The 20057-nt window shown below is 34.0% G+C and overlaps 3 protein-coding genes across 3 annotated transcripts; 2 read left to right on the top strand and 1 right to left on the bottom strand.

The window, feature by feature from the left end:
- The first annotated feature begins 408 nt into the window (after nucleotides 1–408).
- On the top strand, nucleotides 409–1042 carry LOC120328369 (dynein light chain Tctex-type 1). Its single transcript, XM_039394832.2, has one exon. It carries the CDS (start codon nucleotides 503–505, stop codon nucleotides 842–844), a length of 342 nt encoding a protein of 113 aa, XP_039250766.1. The 5' UTR covers nucleotides 409–502; the 3' UTR covers nucleotides 845–1042.
- A 573-nt stretch (nucleotides 1043–1615) lies between these two features.
- On the bottom strand, nucleotides 1616–5216 carry LOC120328368 (transcription elongation factor SPT4-A-like). Its single transcript, XM_039394830.2, has 4 exons — nucleotides 4999–5216; nucleotides 4112–4218; nucleotides 3430–3485; nucleotides 1616–3080 (listed from the first exon to the last, which is right to left on the bottom strand). Exons 1-4 carry the CDS (start codon nucleotides 5074–5076, stop codon nucleotides 2950–2952), a joined length of 372 nt encoding a protein of 123 aa, XP_039250764.1. The 5' UTR covers nucleotides 5077–5216; the 3' UTR covers nucleotides 1616–2949.
- Nucleotides 5217–9154: 3938 nt separating this feature from the next.
- Nucleotides 9155–19233, top strand: LOC120328542 (uncharacterized). The gene is made up of 14 exons (XM_039395059.2): nucleotides 9155–9275; nucleotides 9594–9703; nucleotides 10412–10503; nucleotides 10706–10835; nucleotides 10960–11094; nucleotides 13443–13541; nucleotides 13627–13786; nucleotides 14808–14937; nucleotides 15168–15300; nucleotides 16181–16255; nucleotides 16689–16854; nucleotides 17124–17245; nucleotides 17537–17682; nucleotides 18269–19233. Exons 1-14 carry the CDS (start codon nucleotides 9251–9253, stop codon nucleotides 18429–18431), a joined length of 1686 nt encoding a protein of 561 aa, XP_039250993.1. The 5' UTR covers nucleotides 9155–9250; the 3' UTR covers nucleotides 18432–19233.
- The last annotated feature ends 824 nt before the right edge of the window (nucleotides 19234–20057 follow it).

The following is a 20057-nucleotide window of genomic DNA, read 5'->3' as shown; positions in this document are numbered from 1 at the left end:
ATCTTGCAAATCTATCAAATTTGAGCTATTATTGCAATTCCAATGAGTATAATTTATTTAGTATACAATAAATGCAGATAATAAAATATCTACATGTATTCGGGAGGAAGGCCGGGTGCGGTCTCGTCGGTATATAACGGCGAAAATTGTTTGTATTTCGCTCGGAACTGAATCGCCGTAGTATGATATCTATGGTCGTATCTATCTACCGTTAAAAGTGTAAATATGAAATACACATTTTTGACAGAAAATAAGGCAGTAAACGCTGACAAAAATACCACGACTCTTGATTTATATAGACAGCAAGTTAGCCAACTCGAAATTTAAATTTGGCCTCTAAAACACCCCTGTCAAAAAGTTTCAAACCGAATGGTATTTTTAGCAACTCCGGCCACCACCAATAAAATCTCTGGCTGCTAGGCTACGAATCTCGGCAGTTTTCTTTTGTTTGTTTTGGAATTGTCTTCTCTTGCTCTTCGTATTATCGCTTTTAAAATTAGTTATGGATGATTTTCAGACAGGCGAAGAAACAACTTTTGTTGTTGATGATGTTAGCAACATCATAAAGGAATCTATAGAAAATACGATTGGCGGAAACGCTTATCAACACAACAAAGTAAACCAATGGACCTCAAATGTAGTCGAACAATGTCTCAACCATTTGACTAAGCTGGGAAGACCATTCAAGTACATCGTCACTGCTGTGATAATGCAGAAAAATGGTGCTGGATTACACACTGCTAGTTCATGCTTTTGGGATAACGGAACAGATGGAAGCTGCACTTTAAGATGGGAAAATAAAACAATGTATTGTATCGTCAGTGTTTTTGGGCTTGCTATATAACTTTCAAGAACAATATTTAACCAAATTACAGAGCTTGTAAATATATCTTGCAGGCCTGAGAAAGCGGCAATGTATTATTTGTAAGTTTTATGTTGTGAATTCGCCTATTTCAATAATATAACCTTTTCAACAACTTTATTTTTTACACACTATATTGGTATGAAATAACTGTGCCGTAAATATATGTTCGTTGGTACATTTGTTGATATATATTATCTAAATTATTTTGGGAACAAAAAACCTTTGCTGGCCTAATAGTAAAATGCTTATGTGCAGGCTTGCTAGTTATCTTGAAAGGAAACTTGTCAAGTATTTGATATTTCTTATTTTCCAATAGCTTAGCTTTATTTATGTTGAACTGAAATTTTATACACAGAAAAAAAACAATGGTGCAAGCGAAAGCAATACCATCGATCAGATTTAGTACAGATTTAGCCCATCCAGCGATTAGTCCTAATTCAACAATCACAAACAATAGTTACATGAGCAATTATAACAGAGGCTACTTTGCTCGTCTTTCATAATACGGAAATCTGTGTGTGCGACGATTGATGCATGTAGATTTGCACAATGGATATTCTAATAGCATATTCAGATCATTTAATCCTACAAACGCCTGGCGAATCTTACTAGGTTAATTTAGTAAGATTTGATGTTCTTTGAACATTCCGGCTTCCAGCCAATTAAGAGTTTCGTATATATATTTATTGTACGCTGCCTGTAATGCCCAAGCACTCTGTCCCAGAGAACTAAACCTTTAATGACACACTATAGACTCTTCAAAATTTATATTATCATAAAAGCACATTTGAACAAATCATGTGAAAAATGATTGCATTCCACAATGAGGTGGTAAACCAGTGTCTCTTATCATCTTCAGATACGCATGCATGGCAATTCCACACAAAAAGCCTGTTTTAAGTCATAAGTACCTCGAACAGTTTTAAAAATTTTCATCAAATGGCGGAATAACCTATATCATGTAGAGATGTATCGATATCGGCCAATTTTTCGGCATCGGTAGTGTATCGGTATCGGCCAAATTTAGACTGATATTTCCGATATATTTAGCTTTTCAATATGATCCAGAATGTTTTAAAAATTAGGTTAGAATACTGATCTTAAAATTATTTTTCTTTGATATATATCGAGAACTAAGAGCCATGCACGTCCCCAAACTCGCTAATAGAAACGGGAATCGTATTCTGGCCTGTCTCTAGCCATTTATCAGCCAAACTGGCTCGATCAATTTGAGTGTTTTCGCTGCCAAATTTTTACATTAAAATTTTTAATATCACATGGTAAATATGGAACAATATATCCATCGAATATTAGTTGATGTTCCGATGTGTAAAATATAAAATACGACGTTATATTGGCCCAAAATCCTGCACACGTACCTCAATGTATCAGTTTCATATGATAAGTAGGCTAAACATTTATTTAGTTTACCACCAACAGTAGCCAAATCCTATTAGTTTTCTAATTGAACACAGAGATTACTAGCGCCAGTGCTCAATGCATCTGAATCAATTAACGCATTTGGATCCCAAACATCTACTTCTTAATATATATGTGTGTGATATTTCTTTTTTTATACGGAAATAATGTGCACTATTAATAATGCTCAAAGACTATTATTTTAAACCGCCTGTACTGCACACTTGAGGTAATAATCGAATAGTATCGGAATATCGGTCGTTTTCGAATATCGGTGTATCGATATCGGCCTTTTTAGCTGGTATCGGTGACAAAAGTGGTATTGGTACACCTCTAATAACATGTTCTCTAATTGGGGGTAAGTTTTACAAGCACTGAAGTGGCTATTAGGATCACATAATATTGCTGGAATAGTATGTTATTATTGAAGGAGTTAATTTCACTTCTGAAATTTGCGAAGAGAGAACAATGGTTGAAAATCTGCAGTACATCATGAAGCGAAAATTTCAGCTAGTGAACACACACTTTCAATTGCATATCTTCTGTGATATTATATACATTGCAGTTGATAGGATGACAATTTTTGTTTTGAAATTCGCATCCCACTAAACCAGATAGCGGCCCTCACCAGTAAGTAGGGAGCAACACACATTTCTAACTAATCATCAACTTGATGACTTCTGACTTGTGTCTCTTGACCTGTAAACAACTCCAGATGTTGCTTTCAAATCTCTTATAATACTTGCAGGAAGTCGACCCGTGACGGATATGGCATAGCATCCGGGTTTGAAATTTTCTGAAAACAAAACCATTCATAGTGAAACTAGACTCACAGTTAATTGAGATCCAAAATGACTTCTAACAATCTCTAGTGATAAACATAAATGTGTGAATTCAGCGATTCACAATACTTGAATTTTGACTAAAACGAGGTGAACATCTTACTCCTCAACACGCGTAAGCAGTGTTCCATCTATAAATGATTTGTTACTAAAAATTCACATGTTATCTATAAAACCGATAAAAGCAAAAATTATTTGTTCTTTGTATGAACTATACCTATAGTAAGACATTTGCATAAAATGCATTGTGAAAATAATAGCTAACATGCCGACAATTCAAAGATGAGACAAATATTCACTCACTTGTTCTTTGCCATTTAGCAACCCAACTATCCTCTGGGCTCATTAACGAAATTATTCTGAATAAAACAAAGTATCATAAACAATGATAGCAAGGTCTCGTAGTTGTTTTATGTTGACTGGTAATTATATAAATGAAAATATGGAACCAAATTTAACATGAAGTATCTATTCAGTATTTATTGTAGTACATGACAATGGCGTTTCGAAAGAATTTATTAATATTTTCCTATATAGTTTTCAATATTTTCCTAATAATTAATTCCACATGCTATTTGATAAAACTTTCCACAATTTATGAATATAAATATAGTTTTTGAGAGGTAATGTCAAGCTTTTAAATGTTTGAAGATTTGTGTGGCATTTTCTATAAATAAGACTAACCTAATCTCCAATTAACGGTTATCAGCAATGATACCATCTTAGTGCCTACATCCGACATAAAATTGAAACACAAAAGTGATCCAATAAGGCCACACCGGCATATGCATAACACCTCATAAAGAGTAAACCTCAAGTTTGATAGCTTATGTCAGTAAGTTAAAAATAGGAACAGGCAAAGATGGTCTTTTAATTAAAGATGACCTTCCCCAACTTTGTTTAAAAAAGAACTCCTTGACCATGAACCAAATCTATAAAGATAATGCAGACACCAAGTCATAGAAAACACGCCTAACTAGCTTACCCATCAAATGAAGAACTTGTGCAATCATAAACCATATCTCGATTTCCTCTCATATGAAGATATTCATCGCAGTTATCGCAACCATCATATTCAAACTGGTCTATAGTCTTGAGAAGAAAAAGCTATACTTTAGCCATGAATATCAGAATATAGATGTACGGTACAGTCCTAATGAATTTTGAGGATACCCCAAATAAGGAATGGGCCTGGCAATGCAAAATATGAAATGATATGTGGCCTAATACATATTAATACAGATTAATCAGTACAGAGCATTCAGGGGTTCTCCTGAAGTACACTCCGCACATACTTCTATATGGCCTGGCTCAACAATTTTTGCATATGGCATTCTTAACTCCCACCTGACTACGTCATCCGAAAATTACATCACTGCAAAGTCCAGTGACGTAATACGGGCCCTTAAAGAATACGCATGTTCGCGCAGACAATCATTCCAAATCGAGCAAGCTTTTTTTTCGTTGAAACGATACCGATAAAAGAGAGATCGCTGACGTTCAGACGTTAGTGAGTTCATTATACAGTTATAGTCGGCACAGATGCCATTTCGAACAATCGTAGCTATACTTTAGCAAGCTCTATGACGCGATTGTGACGTCGCATTGATGTAATTTTTGGGTGACGTACTCAGGTGGGGGTTAGGAATATTATATTAATAAAATCGTTATGCTACGCCCACTAGAAGTACGGCACTTGATGGCGCGTAGTCTACTTCAGAAAACCCCATTCAGGCATGGGAGCAGTACCGCAACGTACAGACGTAAGTAAACAAAAATGCTGAAATGTAAACATATCTGAATACAGGAACATCAGTTACTCCAGAACAAAGTACCGGTACGGTATGGTAGTATGATAACTTCAGAACTTACTTTAATCAATGAACAGAGAAGACAAGCCCTCAGATTTCTTAAGCTTTTCGGGACCGTTTCCATAGACGCGTTAGCCATTTTATTAAAGCTTCAAATCCACGGGACTCGGTAGTTCAGTAGTTGTGGAATACAATCGCTATCGTAAAAAACACAAAAAGAATCGAATTTCTGAATCTATTTATTTATCTACCTGCAGACCTATCTATCGCGCAGCCAACATATTCTACGCGTAAAATATAAATGTTCCCATTTAAAAATGAACATTTCAAAAAATATGACGATGACGCGAGGATGTCGCAGCAGCATATTTTTTAAGTATATGACCGAAGATAAACCATGCACATTTACTTAAATGTAACAGACACTCAACTCAACTCTGAGCAAAGTTACGGGCGACCACTAATTGGCAAAAGCTACTGAACTATATCAAACTACAGTAAAGCATTACGCTATGAACGTTTCCCCGACCCTAGACCACAGAAAGATTATCCCTATACTCTACCCTTGCAAAAATTTTTCCATATTCAAAACTATCATTTTTATTCAAAACAATAAATCACATGCCGCTTACAGATACTGTTAGCTAATATTAGGCAAGCCTATCGCAGCGTTTGCGGTATCAATTTTCGATTATTGCAACTGAACTAAAGATCCTCGGAAGTTATAATGACAATAAAGTTATTTGATTTATAACTAATTTTTGGAAACACAACGTAAAACTGAAAAACAACAAATAGTACTAAAAAAGCAGTGTCCACAATCACGTTTGAATTTCTGTCGGAGCAATGACATTGGTCTGAGCGAAAGAAGTGTCTGTGTGTCGGCATAAGTTACATTTGATACGTTATTGTTAACCTATTGCTTATTTGTTATTGTTACCTATAAACAAGGAAATGGGGAACATCCATACTAAATTCTGATTGTCCCGACACTTGAAGCAGGTCGAATCAATATGGCACAGAAAAGCAATCATATTGTTTTCTCCTTAGACTGTAGGCCTACGTCTTTTCTCCTTTTCTCATAAAAGTAAGATTTTAGGTTTTATTTTTTTTCGTAAATATTCATTTGATAATATATTAATTGATTCGTTGACAATATGAGATATTTTTACAATAAAACAATACACAATACTTTTAAACACGAAATATACCCTTATATCGCTTCGTTGAATTTTTGTTGTTATTGTGATTGTGAAAAAAATAGCTTTTCTTACTGGTTCAATTGCTTTAAAATTTTTAGTATCTAAAGATTGTTGTCGCTAGAGGGGTATTACCTTTATCCATTTTAATTTCTGTGATCCATATGAGATTCGTTTTTCATTTTGAAGTTATGTATAATGAATGACATCATCAAAATAAAATATTGCGAACTTTCTGATGGTTCCCCGATGGAATTTCAGCGATATGGTGGTCAGACCAAACTGGCCATACTGTAAAAGATTTGATACTACTTGATTCTATTTTAATACTGCTCTCTTGTTTTACCTTAACTACATGTGATTGTAATATTACGAGAATGTTATCCGCAAATTAATCTCCCTAAAACATGCCCTCCCATTTTGATTGTAAAAATTTGGAAATATTAGAATTATCAACTACAAACGGTTAAAGATGAATTAATTAAAAGTTGGATATGAAGGAGAATTACTCCATTCAACTATACAAAGTGGTATTTATGAGCGAATTTTTTACTGTTAAATATTTCATCAACTGCAAAATAATAACCATCTTACCATTACGTGTAAAGATAAGCTCTTGTAACACTATTTTCATGCATACATTAATATTATAATACATTCGTTAGTATTTATCCCATACCAGACATAGTCTTCACAGTTTACATTCGTTAGTATTTATCCCATACCAGATATAGTCTACACGGTTTACACACACACACACACACACACACACCGTTACAGGTAAACTTATAGTTATAAAAAAAAATTTATACATAAGCACATAGTTGCAAGGTATGAATTAGGTTTTCTTTATGAATAACTCAACATGTATCCTAAATGAACAGAGCGCCGAGCTTGATTCACAATTATTTGTCATAAAGCAGTATGGTGACCTTGCTACTTCTTCTTATTTTTTATTTTCAACAAGGTGTGAATTGCTGTCAATTAACACTAAAGTGTTGTAATGAACAATTGTATTTTCACCGTCTGGTAGGCACAACTGTGTCATATTCAGCTATCAGTTCAGTAACAAACAGCGATGATAAATTTTTAATAAATAATCTTATAATATATTGCTAGGATTGACAGAATTATGGAATAAACCTTTGCTATTAATTGTTGTAAAGTCAGTATCTAATAGACACAAAATACTTGTATACAAGGTAAGGAAGCGGTTCAATGTTAGATATGAAGAAGATTGTATATGAAAAAGGTACTAGTGATGTTCCTGAATTTTATTCGAACTATGAGCTATGAAATTTCTTTGAAATACCAAAAGCACATTTCCGCCCATGCTAGCAATTGGCCCACCACGTACGTAAATTCTACTGTATTTGATTAAAATTCTTCCTTAGTTATTTATTAACTGGCCAAATGTTTTAGCACGCGACACGCGTGTACGTTTTCTTGTGTGTTAGAAGTTAGAGCACAGATTCCAGTGAATATTTGAATAATTCACGGACATTTTAGCTCAACATGCCCATTTCATAGTGTTTCTCCAAGCCATGTTCACAAACGACTCGTCAAAATTATGCAAAAGACAAGATATTATTGTGATTTTTCAACGATGTCGCCAGTGAATACCAGAAATCACTTCAAATTGTATGCTCGACAGAACGAGTTGTCGAGCATACAGTTTTGTCGAGGTATTCAAGACAATTAAAATAATGGAAACTTCCTCAGGCGTATTTTGCAAGAATATGAAACAATTTTACGTGTGTTTCATACAATTAACTAACTATTTTGTACAAAAGTCATTCTTGTTCATCGTTCTAAATAATGTCTCGTTCAGGTATATTGCGGTACTTTGTGCATATCCGATATTTTGGATAGGAAGCACGAAGAAAACGGAAAAGAAAGACTGAGGTTTTTCCATGCAATATCTTATTTCAGCCCGTTTATTCATTAGCAATTTAAATTTTCTAATCTACGAAACTTTGCACGCTTTATTTGTTTCAAATCATTGCTTATTACCTCTAGCCTAATAGTAACAACAATTGTTTGAACATTTACTGGAATGAGACAGATAGCTTGGCAATATGTGGTGACTAATCTTGCCTGGCTGTCGTCGTGATCAATCAAACAGCGAAGGAAGACCTAAATACACCATTAAATTCAATGAAATTCAGTGATAGATTGTTAGTTCTTAGAAGAGATTATTTATCAAAAAAAAAATAGGGTTAATGACCTATTTCTGTGTCAGCGATATAAATCGCTTTCATATTGGCTTATTGGTATGTGTTCCAGTTTCCTGCCTTTTAGCTGCATAGCGTTACGTATAATGTATTTTAAAGTGATTCATTTTTAGTTCGTTTATAATGAGAGGCAGCTCAAAAAACTACGAACTTCCTAAATCTAAATTTGGTTTCCCGTATAGCTCGGAACTCATTTAATAATTTCTCTTAACAACTAATTCTGTGAATGTATAGCAAATAGTAGAAGAAACGTATCAAACGCAATCAAAATATACATACATACGTCTAAGTTTAGCAGTTGTTACTCTATTTGTAGAAAATGAGTAGCAAAATTTTATATTCACGTATTTATGGGTCGTATGTAGGACGGTTGATAAAATTGCTTGCAGGCCTCGATTGTATATTTTAACTTAAAGTTAACTCCTTTTTAATCGTTATTTGAGGACTCATTCTGTTTGCCCTAATAAAATAATGTTGTCGGGTTGCACATGTTTTCCCACATGTCTCCACCATTGGATGTTTAGAATCATGGCGAGCTCCCATAATTCAAATTGAAATGTGCGACAGTGGAGAGAGACTGAGATTATTATTCCCGTGCATGTAATTTAAGTTCGGTTTACTTGATAGAACAGTGACACACCACGAGATTAACTGATATGATTGATGTAGGAACTGTTTATTGGAGTATTTTCCAAAACAGTTTACAAAAAAGATAAGATATATACTATCATATTTGCTAGTATACGGGCGAATCTAAATCCACAGTCCAGTGAGAGGACGGGCTCTCCTCTGCCTGCCACTCAAAAAATTTTTTTTTCTAAATATCATTGTTTTTCGCAGCTTCTAGTTTTTACAGATTATTTAGTTTTAGTTGACTATCATGGGAAGTGATATGAAGTTGGAAGGTTGGTTATACTGTCTGATAAACTATTTGTTTTTAAATATCGGCTTTTCAATACATCACTTTAATCTAAGTACTAGGTTGTGTATTTGAATCACACAAAATTTGAAAACACCCTGCGATCATAACTTACAAAACACCCAGCACCAACAATATAATTTGAAAAAGTATTTTTCAAAATCAAAATAGCTGACTATTAGGCTATGGTTTCAAAAATGCAAAAATTTAATTGATTTGCAATGTTTATTCTCACATTGAGCACAAGAAAATCGAATACTTGAAAACATGTTCACTGTTTTACGATTACTATCGTTATTCATAGATGCATTGCAGCAATTGAAAAACGTTGCAAAACAAATCAGTAGATCGCAATTGGTCAAACCAGAATCACTTAAACAACTTGACGATTTATACCATGCCGTCAAGGGAGAGGTGAGTAAACCCAACCAAGTTTTTTTATTTGCAAATTACGTGCTAGTTTTGCCCTTTTCAGTAGTTTATTTGTTAAGCGTTTTCGAATATTTTCACTTTCTAAATCTAGACTAAACAGCTCTTAGAAGACTTGGATTAGCGGGAGAATACTGCCAAAATGATATATAATTTGCTACACTTTGGGAAAATTGGTGGACTGGTTTTGGGAAAATTAACAACATTCAAATAGTTATAAACTATGTATTGTATAATCAATTCACAGAAAATGTTATCGATAAAGAAGATGACAAAAACTAATTATATCCACCTATGCAACGACAAGTTCAAAGAATTCATTAAGTCTGCGACTTGTTTTGTACTGCACGTATTTGACGCGTTATGTCTGCCAACAAATATTGATTATTTAGTATGAAAATGATCTATGATGTAGCATTGATCGTATACGTTGTCAAAAAGTGATATATTACACCTTTTAATTGAATTTATTATTTTTAATTCAATTTTCGTGGCTACATCATATCATCAATTGAAAAAAAAAATTATATACAATCTTCATGAACAAAAATATACTATCTTCTTTATGATGAATTTTTATGTGTCTGAATTTTTATCATAATTAGAAATTAGCCCAGGTTATACTAGTTTCCGATAACAGAATTTCCAACAAAGTTTCTCCAGTTATAACATGTTCCTTACTTTCGCATTCAGGAGTTTAAAACTATGCTTGGGGATGCTTTGGCAAAATATCACGTCGGCGTGGTATTCAAGAAATCAATGACAACTTTGGATAAAGCTTCTGAGTAAGTGTATATATAATCCAACGACCAAAGTTTACTCATTAGCCGTATTGTTACCCTTTCTTACAATTAGACAACACACCCTTTTGTTTTTGATACGCCTTCCATGTATATTATTAAATCACCAGATAAGCACCGTTGCAATTTGTTAATCTGCTTTCGTAAGCAAGAATTTGAATTGTGTTTTATTACATGTGATTTCCAGCGATATAAACTTGCTACTGCGCGTATGTTGGAACTACTCTCATGCAAGTCGAAACATTGGTGAAGAACTCGGCCGAGTTGGAATGATTGCTGTTCTGACGTCTTCTTTAAGAGAAGATATTACAAGTCAAGTAAGTATGTTGTATTTTGATTGTGAAAAATAGCAATATTCTATATTATTCATGCAGTTTTGTTACTTTTGTTTCTGTAGAAATATTTGTCGATTGATATGTGTATTACTTTGTGATTTTACAGGAACTTAAGTCAGAAAGTATTGTCAGTCGTTTAGCAATTTTGTACAACTGTGCAACCACCGGGAATAAAAAGTTATTCCGAAGCTCAAAATCTACTGAAACTCTATTGTTCTATTCGAAACAAGAAAGCCCAATGGTAAATATTTTTGTTTTCCAGCCTAAATCAAAAAGCAAATACTGGCGTCGCTGGCCTTGATTATAATCTGGCTTACTTGACCGCCGACTTCCGTTCTCTAACACGGGTGTCGTTGTAATGTCTTTGTTACGTGACCGTCTGCAGCCACAAAACGTTGAAATTTGATATCCAGCACCCTAGTAGTTCATGAAAAGATACTAAAGTCTTTGATTCTAAACTTGTTACGCTTTTAAGTTGGCGAATAACTTAACGTTCAGCGAAATAAAATAGCTTCTAGCAAAGTTGTTGTTACTTTCTTTGCGGAAAGAATGTTGCACGCAATATTTTTGATTTGGAACAGGTATTGAGAAAATGACCCGTTGGGTTACCCCATTTATATTTTGTGTATATTTGCAAGCACTAGCGATCCGTATAGCGACCAGAAATAAGTGTTGTGACGTCACGTTTTCTGGCACGATGACGTTTCATTACATCTCTGAGCTTCTTAATCCGTTTTTGAATCCAAACTATGTGATATATATATTAAATATTACGCTAGGTGACGTTATCGACCCATAGTGTCACGGATTGTCACTATGACGTCACGCCATGCATAATACGAAATATATCATATAGCGCAGGGCTTCCCAAACTTTTGAGCTCGCGGCCCCTTTTGATATATTAAAATTTTTCGCGGCCCTTATCCACGTTAATAATGCTAAACAGTCCGAAATATGCATTTTTGATGTTTTCTTGGCACAGCTAATTCTCAACTATTATTATATATCTACCAAATAACGAAAACAAGCACATATTTATTCAGATTATCGTTACTCAATTATTTAGTGTAATGGGTGAGAATGCTTTTTGTTGCATAGCAAGTCCACCCTTGCCTCAATGTATGTTTATGCAGGCCTAAATGATGAGTTATGATGTCTGACCACCGACGACATTGTCCTTATCTCGAAATGTTCATTTTATAGATCAAACTTAGCATGAGGCAGCGGTTTGTGCTACGCCAAATTATCAGGGAAAAAAACTCATGGCGCACCTACACGAAAAATATGCTGCCTCAAAACAAAACACAATTTTGTCATCGTTAATATGTACTTTATGTCGTTTGATGTTTTTAAACATGTAGGCCTAATGAATAAAGGCAAAAGGTTAACGTTTCTTTCTTATCTCTGCCGGATTTTTTTTTTTAATGCTAAAAAAAATCACTCATGTTTGATATTCTGGGTTCAGCAAATGAATAAACTGCAGCCTACGAAATTGCAACATGTAGGCAGGGTTTACCTCTTATCTTACGTAACAATAGACCTACGTAACAGAAAGTAAACAACATAAAATGGTAAAATGAATTTGATTCATACTTGTATACACATAATTTGCAACAATGAGAAACAATAAAACATTTAGAATAAATATAATATGTGATTTGTTTCTAGGCGCACTCAGCAAATTGCCGTCGGAAACCGCTAGCTTAACGATTAAAGCCGTCATTGTTATGCAAACCGCAAATCGGGTTTCACGATCAGAATATGCATTGTTATGCAAGCGCCATCATTCTACCGTGTTTCCCCGAAGATAAGACCAAGCCTGAATTTTAAAAAGGATGTTAATATAGGCGCTCGCCTTTAAAAAAGACTTAGTCGATATCGCAACTATTGTTTTTACATAATCCCGTGGAAGTGCGTCGTTCAATTTTGCAACTGTTACAGAAAATTTCCTTTGGTATTTATATAAAGCAGTCTTTCTACCAAGGCCCATTAAATGCGATTTCACTGACTGTTGTTAAGTTTTGTTTGTTTATATGATCAATACGTATTTTCACGGGGAGTTGCAACTTGAGCATGTTTTTGGGCTGAGGACTTCACAATACAATGAAGTTCGAGAACCACTGAGTCCCAGTCGATAGCAAGAAACCTTTCCTACTTTTTAAATGGTTAATAATTAATCTATACGTAGTAGTTATTTTAAATAAAAACGTTCTATTTATAAGCAAATGGAAATCGGTATACATATTTTGTATAATAAGAAATCTCGGTATTCTCTATCCCAAAATTAAGCCCTAGTGTTATTTTCGAAAGAAAATTGAAGACACTGTCTTATTTGGGGGAAACACGGTAGGCTATTATAATCATGTATTCACTCAAAATCGTGAAATTTTTGTTTTACACTATTTTCAATAATTGTATTTCGCATGAAGAGTCTGAAAAAGCACAATTGATATGAAATTTGTGTAAAATTTGTGTTCTCTTTGCGGCCCCTTCCAGGGCCGCGGCTCCTAGTTTGGGAAGCCCTGAATAGCGTACTCCCAAATGAAATCCTGAATTTGCAAACCATACTTAGATGATTTATTGTTGCAGATCAACATGATTGCAATTTTGACTCTATCTTATATCGTTGACGAAGAGAATGCAGCTCTTATTTCGGCAGATGCTTCTATAATTGACATGATAACATCGGTAAAACTATTTGACTATACTTTCAAATTGTATTGCTATTTGAAATTATATATATATATATATGATAATGCATGTTTAAAAACAGCAATTAGAAAAAGCAGTAGCAAGCACAAATCATAAAGTAGATGGATGGACTGCGTATGAATTAACTGTTGGACTGAAAAACTTGGCAAATAATGCTGATAATACCAAAATTATAATGAAGAAGGACTTATTGCCACCTCTTCTTCAGATGTTTGTGAAAGGTAACTGTTTTCATATGGCAAGAATTTGTTACGTTTTTATATATTAATCTGAATTTAATTCATGTATTCTGTAGTATATCGTAGCAATAATATCAATTCAAACGTCGTAAATCGATGTTTACCCTACATTGAATGATCAGCTATCTCTGATAATAGTGGCAATACTGAAATTACCAATTTTGTATGACTTAGCCTCTCTTGACAATTATTGCACATTCACACATTCTATCCATAAATTTAGCATTTGTTTTTGGTTAAAATTTTGAATGACACTACTTACTTTATTTATATCGTTTTCAGTTATAAAAAAATTACATAAGCTTCAAAAAATAACCACAAAAAATACGTAATTAAAGGTAAATTTATTAAAAATAAGAGCAAAAAAACTGAACTTAATTACTCGGTACGGTGATCCTTTCGCATATATTTTAATGGGTTGTGTTCATCTGAATGCCCCCTCCGCTTTGATCTAATTCTAAACAGCTTTAAGTCTTGCGTAAATTGCCATCTACTAACGCGCAATTGACCGTTATAATCATTACTTATCAATTTTAATCGGTAAGTATGTTGATAGGTATTTGTCTGTCTTCCTGTTAGATGCACGCAATATTTCACGAAAGCGAGATTGAATCTGCTCCAGATTTTGCATGTGCATTTATCATATCTCGGATAAGAAGCCTATTGATTTTGGGCGAATTATGTCACATAATTAACGAGTTATCAATTAATTAGTGATGGAACACAAGGTGTCACTATGAAGTAAGAGCGCTGTTTTGGGGATCCATTAACTTTCGATCGATAAGTCTTCGGTCTCTGACCGATATTCTCGTTTATAGTCTCAATAGATCTTGGCACTTCAAAAGCCACTCTTAACTACGCTCAAAGATCATTCTTCTCGGCTTCTCAGTGAGTGCACAGAGCTTCGCTTTCAGCAACTTTTTTTGTAAAACACTTTCTTCTAAACATAAAATACTTTCCGTTTTACTTTTAGTACATTTTTGTTTTCTTTGAATTATCATAGGAAATGAGGATGAACAGGAAATAGCTGGTGAAACTATTTGGATGTTGTCATTTCAAGATGAAGTCAAACAAAAAATCTTGAAAGATGAAAGCGCAATGAATTTTTTAAAGGAAGTTAGCAAAGAAGAAGGGTATTATTTACAAATAATAAACTCGTAGAATGTGAACAATATTTTCAATATTCTTTTTTTTGATACTTTGACGGATTATCTGGCTATAGGAATGGTAAAGTTTGGCTTTCCATTACTTGCCGATTGTATTCACCCAGCACTATTTGGTCAAAATATCTTTATTTAAATTAGCTAATTATTTATTACTGTGAATCTTTACTGTACTGGAAATGAAATATATTTTTTTAAAGATCCGTCGCAGAAACTGCGCTCGGAATTCTCTGGGTGCTCGGGGAAAAGAAACTTCCCGTCGAGAAAAAACGAGAAATGAAAAAACACATTATGATTAGTTACCAGTGGAGCAGTCAAACCCTAATGAATCAGGTAAACGCATCCTTAAAAATGAGTTGGTTTTATTATAGCATTAACAAAACAATTTTTAGCGTTTATTTAATTGAAATTTTAATATGATGGAAAAAATATATATACATTCGGGAATATATGATATTGTATTCTGTAAAACTGCAGGCGTGTACAATGTTCCCTTACGCGGAGCGCAAAATCCTAAAAGCGAATACACTAACTAATGAGGAAGTGGTCATAAGGGTGTTGAAAATTCCTGCTAATTAGTTCATATTTGCAGGTTTTGTTGATTCTTTCAAACAATTATTATACGTCTTTTTTCGTATATGACACGTGAATATTACAGTATTTTGTTCCATTCTCGAAAACCAGTGGAATTGTTCAGTATTGTTGTAATGGTCTTGAAATTTCAAAAAATTTCTACGATGAAATAACTGAAATTTATAATTTCTATGGTAATTTCACTTTCAACTACTATTCGACTTAAAAATGGCACCATCTTATCAAATTCAGCCAACTTGGCATTCTTTTTATTATTAAGTATATATTTCCTATGGCTATTTTATCAAACTTGCTTTCATCACCAACTTACATGATTAGTATGCTCATTTCATTTTAGGGTGGGTGTCATCAAATTCAGGGGAATTGCTAGATATTTTGCTGTTGGCAAACAAATACAAATCAAATTCACAACAAATCATTTATACTGGGAATCTAAATATGGTGTCACACCTCAAACTTAGCGAGGGGTTTCAAATTTGAAGTGTGTGGGGACGGGGGTGTTATTCCCTTATAGGTTTAGGGAAATCCCTGTGCATATTATACAAATGTACGTTATCAGTCATTACGTATAAGTCTATTTTACCTATTACTCTTTATAACTCATTCTCGTTTCTATCAGGTATATGAAGAACTAACAAAACACGGTTACAATGTTTGGATGGATATTCATGATTTGAATGGATCAATCTTAGAGGTAACAAATTTGAACTTGGTTGTTTCGGTTTCAACATTTCATTTACTTTTATATGTTTGAGGTTCTAGATTCTAGAATAATAGACTAGTTTAGACTCATGTATGTATGTAGGCAAACTCATTTGACTCGCTCCAAATCCACAGGATCAAAACTCGGACCGACTCATGCTATAACCCAAATTGGGTAACCTTCACTGCTTACGGAAATAACATTTAGTTGGCCCTCTCTTCATCAGTTACGAGACATAAAATATTCAAACGAATGAAGCATTTAAATATAACTTTAGCAGACAAGATTCGTTATACTAGACTTGTTGTAAAAGACTTATCTCGTGATGATGACTTCACGTCGTTTAATACTAAAAAATATATATAATTATAATTAATGTTCAATAGCATTAGTAGCATTATTATTTTCACACACGCTATTTTAGGCTATGGCAGAGGCGGTGGAAAATGCAGCAATCGTTTTGGTATGCATGACACAGAAGTACAAAGACAGTCCAAACTGCAGAACAGAGGCTGAATATGCTTTCAACCTACGAAAAGAAATAATTCCGATAAAAGCGGAACAAGATTATAAAGCCGATGGTTGGCTCGGTAATTTATCCTTCTATTTTATCATGATTAACCATTGGTATTATTTTTATTCCATTTACTTATTCAAACTATTTATAAACTATTTTAAATATGAGCGGAATACAAACTTTTCTGAAATCATGAATCTTACCCTTTATTATTGTATCTAATACAATATTTTTAATACATCATTGAAACACTGCATGACAAGTAACAAAACATGCCAACCAGTAAATTGACCCAACTATTGCCATATAATTTCACTGTGATGAAATATAATATAATTTTAGGAGCCTTGACTGGTACAAAGTTATATATAGACTTCAGTAGTTTGGATTCATTTGAAGGAGAAACGTTTGATGGAAAGGTAGATGCATTAGTCAAGGAAATAGAAGGCACTGACATATTTTCGGTAAGTCAATTACTCCGGTACAAAAGCATTGGGCATTTTTTTATCCTTCATCAGATTTGAACTCTTACAAAACTATGGTTTATATTTTAGCTATTATAATTATATGTATCAAAACTCACAATAATCAATATTTAGAGTAAATAAGCAATAGCACATTATCGCCTGACAAAAAATTTCAAATGAACATTGTTCAAATGAATAATTCAAATGAACACTGTTTTCTCAAAACTATTATCAATGTTTAAACTATTATGATTATATTTATTAAAACTCATAATATTCAATATTTAGAGTAAAAATGAGAATACTACAGATAACAACACAAGTAATGGCACATTATCTCCTGACAAAAACAAAAATCAAAATGATAAATCAACGACAGAACAAGATGGAGATGAAGCGGTTACTGCGTGGATGAATGAATATGACATTGATTCGTGAGTAGGGTTTTTTAGTTTTGAAGAATGCTGTCCTGTATATTTTCTAAATACAAAGTGCTGCGTGGAATTAGACAACTGAAGTTCGATCCAACTTGAACTACTGAGCGCTGACCTATAATATGCTCAAAACAAGGCTTCACTTCATCACTTGGGTAATTTGGTTACTAATGTTTGAAAAAGTATAGTCACACCAATTGCGCACCTCTTTAATTATTGATTTAAAATAATTGAATCGTTTTCAGTGTGCATTTGTGACATTCGGCTTTGAACGAGTTTTGAAAATAATTCAAAATATACCCCGTCGAGTTGTTGTCCACGAAAGCGAGGGGGTAGTATTTGATTTGAATTCCCATGCTCTGCCAGGTAAAATATTTGCAGTTAGTCATCGATTTTGATCGACTATTTTCGATGCTATTGTGTTAAAGTATTCTTTAAATTGGTCGAAATTAACGTCTTTAATTTGCAGCACATTTTATATATCAGCTATTTGAACAAACGGGAATAGCCTGATATTGAAGACATTGGCGTTAAATATAGATTGTCCAATCGCAATGTCAACTCATGAAATTAATTTGCTTTTCAGATACTGCTTCGATCAACTCACTGCCAAGGAGATGCGATTCCTCAGTGATATCAAGTATCAATGTCCAGAAATATTCTATCAATTCCTGGCGGGAGATATTGGTGTGAGAAAACTTCGAGAGATAATTAAAATATCCAGTGCAGTCGATCATTTTGAGGCATAAATTGAATCTTACCAAATTTCCCTCTCTTCCTCCCTTCCACTCACCTTCTGCGGAAATACACACCAAAATGGCTGGTGTAAAACTCTCAAGCTAAATAGATCGCCATGTATAATTAATATAGTATAAAGAGCATATTGTGTTTAGATTCAATCATCATAAAAGTATATACTAAGAATATAATCACAAATATCGAAATTTCTGCCAATTTTGTTTTCACACTATTTTCTGCAGTGAGCTATTGAAATGTGGCATTCATCGCATAGAAGTTTTATTTCGATGAATCTTTGAAGCATGTTTATTCTGGATCTCATTCAGTTATATATATATACAGGAATACAAAACCATATGTTAACATGAGAGTTAACTGATCTGGTGCCAATATTTAGCTTCAACGACCGTTGTTAACAAACATAAATGTCGACATTTCTGTTACCACGAGATGATGCCATACAAGTAACAAAATACGATTTCATGTTATTAACATAGCTGCAAAGTCTGACTGTGGTATTCATATATTTGGAAGTCGCTACCAAAATGGCTTCCCGTAAGTATGAATTTGGAGTCAAAAATTATCACTTGATCAAGTTGAATGTCGCAGTGTAAATTTCCAAGCGAAGCACATAAAGACTTCCCAATCGCATGAAACTGTCAAAAACGAAGTGCATTCCATAAAATTTGTTTCCGGCTGCATAACTGTGATCATATCTTCAAATCCTTTTTATGGTCCGTTCTTAGAAATCGAGTAAACTTTCGTACAGTACATATTGATTTCCCCATAAAAATCAATTGGATAAAACGGAGATTATGGAACACCAATTCCAGATATGTGACACGTAGTGATAGAAACGAGGTAAATGAGGGGGGAGGGGCAAAGAAATTGCTAGTCAGAAAGATGAGACCCAAATTATTAGAAGGAAAGATGCAAACAAGTCAATAGACCAGTGTTTCCCAACCCGAGTCCGCGGTCTCAAACGAGTCCGCGGAGCGTTTGAATGAGACCGCAACGAGTCAGAAATTCACTGCGGGCCTGAAACGTTTTTGCGTAACTTAACTATCAGCCAAGTTACGATTTACGTTAGAATTGACATGAAACATAAAAAGCAAGTTTATTCACATAACATTAATCGAGTCAATAACGAGAATATCGGTCGGAAACCGAAGACTTATCGATCGAAAATGCGGTTTCTATTCATGACTCTATAGTGACACCGCGTGTCTCATCACTAATTAATTTATAACTCGCTAATTATACGACATAATTCATCCAAAATCAATAGGCTTCTGGGATGAGATATGATGAATGCACATGCAAAATTTGGGACAGATTCAACCACGCCTTCGTTAGATATCGCGTGCATCTAACAGACAGACAAACAGACAAATACCTATCAACATACTTACCGATCTAAAGATCGATAAGTAATTACTGGTTACTGAGTAGGGCTGGTCATATATTCGAATATTCAACTATTAGAACAGCAATTTACAATTTGAAAATTTGTGTAACAGCTGACGCGACAGGTCACTTGCGTGTCGCCTAATCGAACGATTGGCTTTCATAGTACCTCACTTGCGGATTTTCGAAGTAAACACGTGTCGGCACACACGTCGATAGGTACCTAAGTA

The sequence above is a fragment of the Styela clava genome, chromosome 7, assembly GCF_964204865.1.
Source record: "Styela clava chromosome 7, kaStyClav1.hap1.2, whole genome shotgun sequence".
NCBI lineage: Eukaryota > Metazoa > Chordata > Ascidiacea > Stolidobranchia > Styelidae > Styela > Styela clava.
Note: the sequence above shows the minus strand (reverse complement) of the source record. Positions and strands in the feature narration are given on the sequence as shown.

Excerpts from the sequence above, each read along its gene's own strand:
- LOC120328542 (XM_039395059.2), top strand. The coding sequence starts at position 9,251 with ATGGGAAGTGATATGAAGTTGGAAG. Across the intron at positions 14,938-15,167 it reads GAAGTTAGCAAAGAAGAAGG|ATCCGTCGCAGAAACTGCGC; the intron begins GTATTATTTACA and ends ATTTTTTTAAAG. Across the intron at positions 17,246-17,536 it reads AAGGCACTGACATATTTTCG|AGTAAAAATGAGAATACTAC; the intron begins GTAAGTCAATTA and ends TTCAATATTTAG.
- LOC120328368 (XM_039394830.2), bottom strand. The coding sequence starts at position 5,076 with ATGGCTAACGCGTCTATGGAAACGGTCCCGAAAAGCTTAAGAAATCTG. Across the intron at positions 4,219-4,998 it reads TTCTCTGTTCATTGATTAAA|ACTATAGACCAGTTTGAATA; the intron begins GTAAGTTCTGAA and ends TTTCTTCTCAAG. Across the intron at positions 3,486-4,111 it reads ACAAGTTCTTCATTTGATGG|AATAATTTCGTTAATGAGCC; the intron begins GTAAGCTAGTTA and ends TGTTTTATTCAG.
- LOC120328369 (XM_039394832.2), top strand. The coding sequence starts at position 503 with ATGGATGATTTTCAGACAGGCGAAGAAACAACTTTTGTTGTTGATGAT.